The 7,780-nt window shown below is 39.0% G+C and overlaps 1 protein-coding gene across 1 annotated transcript; it reads left to right on the forward strand.

Moving 5' to 3' along the window:
- The first annotated feature begins 6,481 nt into the window (after positions 1–6,481).
- Positions 6,482–7,370, forward strand: LOC138371041 (uncharacterized). The gene is made up of 2 exons (XM_069335688.1): positions 6,482–6,628; positions 6,894–7,370. Exons 1-2 carry the CDS (start codon positions 6,482–6,484, stop codon positions 7,368–7,370), a joined length of 624 nt encoding a protein of 207 aa, XP_069191789.1.
- Positions 7,371–7,780: the final 410 nt, after the last annotated feature.

A 7,780-nucleotide genomic window follows, 5' to 3' on the forward strand; every position in this document is an offset into this window, starting at 1 on the left:
GTATCACGTCGATCCCAGCTATAGGCAGGGTATCGACTACTGCCAACGCACATGTGCCGCTGAAGTAAGGCGAGTCGAGATGTACCGGCACTAAGGGGGCGACGTACCGCGTCCTAGGAAACCCAACTAGGACAACCTTTTGTCTCCCATCCACACTCATTCCCTCGGGTAACGAGTTTCTCACGATCAGGGACTGGGCTGCTCCACTATCTCTGAGCACTACAACTGATCTACCAGTATGATCACTCGTTACATACCCGCTTGAAGTGTGAGGGGAAAACAATCTTGGTTCTCCCTGCGTAGTCGTAGACTGGCTTCCTTCTGGTGGTGTTACACAGCTCATCAACATCACCTCCCTACGAGCGCCGCTACCTCTTCTGCCTCGGCACATAGCAGCTACATGCCCTTTCTGCCCACAAGTCCAGCACACCACATTCCTCCTCGGACTCCGGTGTTTAGGACTGTTAGGACTAGTCCTTCGAGGGCTACTTGGGGGCGTCTTCTCAGCGCTTCGTGGGACGGGTCTCTCTTCTTCTTCAAGACGAGGTTTGTCAAACCGGCGGGGGTAATTTCTCGGGACGTACTTAGCAGAAGGCCTATGCGTCAGGATGTATTCCTCAGCCATGCTGGCTGCCACACTCAAGGTCTCCACCTGCTGCTCCTCTAAGTACGTCTTCAGGTCTCCAGACAAACAATCCTTGAAGTCCTCTAACAGTATGAGCTGCTCGAGGTCTTCTTTGGTCTCCACCTTCCGAGAGGCACACCATTCCTGGAAAAGTCGCTCCTTGATAGTGGCGAATTCGGTGAAAGTGTGCTCTGAGGTCTTCTTCAGGTTTCTAAACTTTTGCCTGTACGCCTCAGGTACCAATTGGTACGCCATGAGCACCCCCTTCTTCACCTTGTCGTAATCGCGAGAGTCATCAAGGGACAACGTGGAGTAGGCGACTTGGGCCTTCCCAGTCAAGACGGACTGTATCATGATAGCCCAATTCTCCTTTGGCCACTCCAAAGAGGCTGCGACTTTCTCGAAGGCTGCGAAGAACTTCGAAACTTCCTTCTCGTTGAACTTCGGGACCATTTTGATGTTCCTTACCGGATCAAAACTACTGGTTTCCGTTGTTGACCTCCGACCACCTAACCGCAATACTTCTAGTTCATGTTGTCTCTCTCTTTCCTCTCTGTCTCGTCGTTCTTGCCTGTCTCGTTCTTCTCTTTTTTCTTCTCTTTCTAATTCTAAATGCCTCATCGCCAATTCTTTATCTTTCATCTCCATTTCTTTATTTTTCATCTCCATTTCTTTATCTTTTAATTCTCGTTCTAATTCTAACTTCTTCCATTCTATCTCGCGATTTATCTCTAAGGCACGCATTTTGACTGTTAGCAAGCTAATATTCAGCTCACCTGCCTCGCTGTCAATGTCACTGCCTTCATCTTCCTTTTCAGTGGAATCTATTTCCTCACCTTCTTTTGTACCTTGTGCCTCATCTTCCTGTTTTTCTTCGGCCTTCAAATGCCGGTGAACCTTGGACAAGGTCTCCACACGGGAATCACTGGCACGGATCTTGATCTCCAGGTAGGCACTCACCAGTACGAGTTCCTGTTTGCCCAGATATTTTAATCTGGCAAGACAGTCCTGCCTGTTCAGAAAAGCTTGTGCATCGTCCAGATCGTCGATGGTAGCTTTTTCTGCCATTGTCACTTGGTACACTAGCAATTAACACACCGCTTCACGTTAGCACTTAACGCACCGAGCACTGTTCTACGTCAATATTGCACTTTATCGCACCAAACACTGCACTTGCCAATATTGCACGTAATTACTCCAGGCACCGCGCTACACAATATTGCACTTAATCAGAGCGAGCACATCGCTCTACAATATTGCACTGAATCACACCGAGCACCGCACTACACAATATTGCACTTAATCACAGCGAACACCGCACTGCACAATATTGCACTTAGTCACTCCGAGCACCGCACAGGACGTATAACGTCCTAATAGTCACACACAGGGGGAATTATTTACAGGGATTACGCCACTTCACCACCCCTGTCAAACATACTTGACAAGGGGTCGGATCCCGCTGGGGATGCCAATTATGTTACGGCCCTCTCGGGTCGCAACCGGGTTCTTACTCTGATGTTGTTAGAGGGAGGGTATCCGGCCCCAAGCCAGTAGTGGCTTTCAAGGGATGAGATCCGTAACGCAAGTAAATAAAAGGGGAAGGGAAATAAAGTCAAAACTTAATAATATAATTACCGTCACCAATAAATCTATATATAAAAGGTTACACAGGGGAGGGGTATAAACACTGTTATCTACAAAGTAGTCTTCTTCTGAAGACGGAATGTTCTACGGTGCTCACGATACTAAGCTCTTGGTACTCTTGTGGCCTTACGATGAATCCTTCGATCTTCTCGAGTCTACCCTGGCCACAGGCCAGCCAAATCACAGTTCCACTGGGGGCACCATCGTGGAGGCCATCAACCACAAGTCCAGCCGGTAGCTGGCAGGTTCAAATCAGCGACGCTGGTTAGGCCACCCCACGATCGATACTAAGGTCGCGAAACCCTAGTCAGGAGCCTCGTGTGATCCCACAGACCACTCTCCTTGCCACAACACCCCAGTGGTTAAGCGTCTCCACAAGTCAATCCCGGGTACTACAATCCCTCAACTGCCACGTCACAGGCAGGGTAACACCACAGTGTTCATCCGGGGGGGGGGGGGCGACTCACAGCTGCTGCAGCAAACACTTGGAGACCAGTCCGCTGCCTTGGGTAGACTGATCCACTGTCCGATTCAGCAGTCCCAGGTCGACTCTGCAATCAGACACGTCATCAGTAATCGGGACACTCTAGAGCACGTCACTTACCGGCTCAGACCCAAACGCCCACCTATCCACTCCCTAGATGGCGTTGCTGTCTGAGCGCCACCTCACCAGAGGTCAGCAGCGGCTGTGTTATGAGCTGACCAGGACGGGAAACTAGCCCTTGTGGCTGGTATTTCCTGTCCTCACTTGATGACGCCGTCCATTTGGAGGGGGTTTCAGGAGCTGACCCACAGATGGCGTGGTCGTCACTGCTCCGTGCTCGGACGTTGGGCTCGGGTCCGTAACAATATGTCGTACCTAATAGCCATAACTCACTATTTGGCCTAATATACAGGGCTCTCATCACAGTAGGCCAAGTTTGCAGGGCTCTTGAATATTAAGCCTAGAGGGCGATGGTGTCTATCTATTTAGCCTATGATGCCATAGATTTTTTTATTATTATATATTAGAGAGTAGGGTGTATTTTTGTAGAATCAAGTAAAGATTCGTCAGGAAAACATAGCGGGATGTAGACAATGTTGACGTCATCAAAGTGATACCTAATGATAACTAAAGGAATAGGCATCATAACATCTTAACCCATCTAACACCCTTTTTTTAATAATAATAATAATAATAATAGTAATATATGAAATATTTACATATACTGTAATATTATATATACTTAAAAAAAAGAGAATGAGCGTATAATTTAAATTGGTTGAAGCTTGTTTTTTCAACACTCACAGTTACTAGAGAACATTATGTAAAATTCTCTATTTATTAGGTATAAAATATTAGAGGGGTGATAGGATATTTTATTATATAATAAGCCATTAACGTATCATGGTAAACTAACGGGCAATATGAAAAGAGGCATTGAAATTTTATAAATCTTTTAACATTTTAAAACATGTTAATTTATCTGTTGTACTTATTTGTTTCCTTGATGAGTGAAAACATATCTTCAAAGATTCACCTGATGATGGCTATTAAAATGAATTTTCATATTAATATATTGGATGAATCCTTTAGCACATTTGGGGCACTTAAAAGGTCTCTCACCAGTATGGATTTTCAAATGATTTTTCAGACTAGTAGGGTAGAGGAATTCTTTAGCACATGTAGAGCACTTAAAAGGTTTCTCACCAGTATGGATTTTCAAATGATTTTTCAGACTAGTAGGGTAGAAGAATTCTTTAGCACATGTAGGACATTTAAAGGGTTTCTCACCAGTATGGATTTTTAGATGATTTTCAGACTAGTAGTGTAGAGGAATTCTTTAGCATATGTAGGACATTTATAGGGTTTTTCTCCAGTATGGATTTTTAGATGCTTTTTCAGACTAGTAGGGTAGAGGAATTCTTTAGCACATGTAGAGCACTTAAAAGGTTTCTCACCATTATGGATTTTCTGATGTGTCTTCAAACTAAAAAATTTCCCACATGTAGTACACTTGTGAGTTTTTTCGCCTGTATGAACTCTCATATGTATCTTTAAGGTGTGTAACCCTCTGAATTCTTCCCCACATGTAGTACACTTGTAAGGTTTTTCGCTGGTATGAACTCTCATATGTATCTCTAAGGTGCAAAGCCATCTAAGTTTTTCCCCACATGTTGTACATTTAAAAGGTTTCTCACCAGTATTGATTTTGAGATGATTTTTCAGACTAGTAGGGTAGATGAATCTTTTAGCACCTGTAGGACACTTAAAGGGTTTCTCATCATTATGGATTTTCTGATGTGTCTTCAAATTATATTTATTTTTAAAATGTTTACTGCACATAGGACACTTAAGGGGCTTCTTCTCTGTATGTTTTACAAAATGTCTAATCAAACATGATTTAAAACAAAAAAATTTCGCACATGTAATACACTTGTAAGGTTTTTCGCCCATATGAACTCTCATATGATTCTTTAAGGAACTTAGCCATCTGAATTTTTCCCCACATGTAGTACACTTGTAAGGTTTTTCGCCAGTATGAACTCTCATATGACTCTTTAAGAAGCATAGCCATCTGAATTTTTTATTGGAACCTAAACATTCATAATGTTTCTTCTCAATATTTATTTTCGGGGGCCTTTCTTTGTGATGTTGTGGTTGAAATGTTGGTAATGATGTAATAGACTGTAAAGTTACATTGGACTGTTGTATTTGCTGATGAGAAGAATCTGAAAATGATTGGGGCATTTTTATATAGTACTTTAATGATTACCCCCCCCCTCTCCATATACAATAAGAAAAACTAAAAAAAAATATGTACAACAGATAAATGAAAATGGTTAAAAATGTTTAAGGATTTATAAAATTCCTCAATTACCTCCATTGTTTCATACATGGTCTTCGTTCAATTATTGATGTTATTTCCAAACAACTTATTCTAATACCGGATGAGTAAGATTCTTATAACAATTAAAGTTTAATCAATCTGGAAAGAGACATCCTCATATCTCCGACCCCTCTTTCCTTTAGTAAAAATATATATGTTGTACCTAGTAGCCAGAACGTCGTTCTGGACTACTAGGTACATTCTGGACTACTACTACTTAACTCTGGACTACATACTACTAGGTACCTTCTGGACTACTACTACTAAAACGACTAGTGAATATAGTGAGTATAAAGCCCTGTGGGACTCCACTGGTGGCTTTACTACGCTAATCGGAGGTCTCACCATATTGCTTAGACAGTCCCTTATCACTTAGTAGCACCCTACCAGTTTCTTCAACTTATGTGCCAGCCTCTATGTCAAAGGCTTTCCAACAGTCAAAGAAAATGCAGTCCACTCATCCTTCTTTTTCTTGCTTAATTTTTGTCACCTGATTGTAGAATTCTATTAAACCAATAATTTAAAAAATGAGTGAAATTGTTGAAACAATCTTGAATACTATAACATTCCCAGACGACGGTTCCTCGGGTTTAAGAGAACGTATATTCATAAAAACTCTTATTAACAATTTTGTTGTTGTGAATGATGATGATAAAAGAATGGTTCTATTATTGAATAAAATGCTTCATTTGTTTACTATCTCTGATCGATATATTAAATTAATAACTGAAACATATCCTCTTAAAAGTCGGAATCAACAAAAACAAACAATAGCTCATTTTAATAAAAAAATGTAATGAATGCGAGAATGAAAAAAGTGAATTAGAAATTAAATGTGGAAATCAAGATGCCACAATAACAGATTTAAATACAAACGTGAGAGATTTAGAACTTACTATTGTGCAGCTCTCAGGAAAATTAGGAGACCAAGAAAATGAAATAGAGAATTTAAAGAAGGAAAATTCAACTCTTCAAGATAATCAAAATAAATTGAAAAATAACCTAGAAGATCGAAACAATACTGAATTAATGAAGCTTAGAATCCAATATGATGATGAAAAGAAACAGTATGAAACAGAATATGCATTTATGTTAGATGAGAAAGACTGACAAATTCAACATATCTCCAAAAACAAAGATAAACAAATAAAGACTTAGCTGATGAAAAAGAAAAACTAACCGATTTAATAAATTCAAATAATACTAGAATACGATCCAAATACGTTACACTCGAGAATGACCTAAAACATGTAAGCAACAATTGAATAGTGCACTTGAACAATTAACTATAAGTCGTCAACAACAACAAGAATTATATAGGCAAATATATACAAATTTAATGTCTCTTGAAGAATACCAACTAAAATTAGCCACATGTGAAAACGATATAAAGAGCCAGAATATGCAATTTCTGGAATGCCAACAAGCCCTACAAAAATGCAAAGATGATAAACTATCAGAAAAAGAAGAATATAATAATTTATTAGTATCCTAAAACCATTATGTTCAGGATTGCCAACAAAAACTACTAGCTTGTGAAAATTCTAAAAAAATAAAGTATGATGAATATAATACATTAGTAAAGAATATAAATGAAGCAAATAAATATAATATTGAAACATATAGTTTTAGTTAAAGAAATTATAATATGACAAATTGCTGACCTGGAAAGAGATCATAAAGGGACGAATGAGGAAGTTATAAAAGTTTATACATTTGTTACATTATTATACATATATACATTATTCCAGAAGGAAATAACGGAAGATTTGAATGCAAATAATGTACAACGCTTTTATTACATTATCTTGAACGTGATTCGCAAGACCCCTTCTGATAATATTCATGAAATACTAGCTTTACAACAACAAAATGATATAAATATTAAGACCTTACAACAAAGAAATGAAACAATAACTTCTAACCTGTTGACCATTCAACAGACAAATGCTAGTCTCCATGATTCCAATAAACAAAGGCTTTCAGAATTAGGTGAGACAAGAATGCATTTGTCAATGATTAACCATGATGAGACTTTGGTGGACCCCATAGAATACGAAGAAACTCAAATGAATAAATTTACTTCGATCATCCAAGCCATCACTTCTCAGCTCGATGCTTACTTGGCCAGGACATGCAACAATAAGTATTTGAGATCAGTATACGACAAACTCTCAATAAGAGAAATGTTTTGCAGGAATGAAATGGCCAAATCTGAAATGATGTAATTATTTATTTCACTTTCAAATCATATATTCAAATTTATATTCTGCGCCCAGTTCTATAAGAATCTTGTCACGGTAATAAACGATAACATTCTTCGGCGTTCCATTCAATTAAACCTTCATTTTTCACGAGAAATGTATAACCACCAAGATATGCTATCTGAAATATTAAACATACTGATGATAAATGAAGCTATAGAAATAACACCCGTTTTTCCCGATTCTATACAATATTAGTAAATTAACCTTGATAAATGGTACGTATTCTATAAGCAACTATGAGGATAATAATCAAATAGTGTCTATCGATAACGAAAAGAAGAATTTAAAATCGATTGCGTTATTGCACGAGACTAATATGGAAGCAGAAAAATCTTGGTTCCTTGAAAACCTAAAAGTTAAGTACAAAAGTG

This window comes from Procambarus clarkii, chromosome 4, assembly GCF_040958095.1.
Source record: "Procambarus clarkii isolate CNS0578487 chromosome 4, FALCON_Pclarkii_2.0, whole genome shotgun sequence".
In the NCBI taxonomy this organism is placed as follows: Eukaryota; Metazoa; Arthropoda; class Malacostraca; order Decapoda; family Cambaridae; genus Procambarus; species Procambarus clarkii.

What these genes read in the sequence shown, in the direction of transcription:
- LOC138371041 (XM_069335688.1), top strand. Translation starts at nt 6,482, where the DNA reads ATGTCTCTTGAAGAATACCAACTAAAATTAGCCACATGTGAAAACGAT. An exon ending in AAGAATATAATAATTTATTA is followed by an intron (nt 6,629 to 6,893) that starts GTATCCTAAAAC and finishes ACATTATTCCAG; the next exon opens with AAGGAAATAACGGAAGATTT.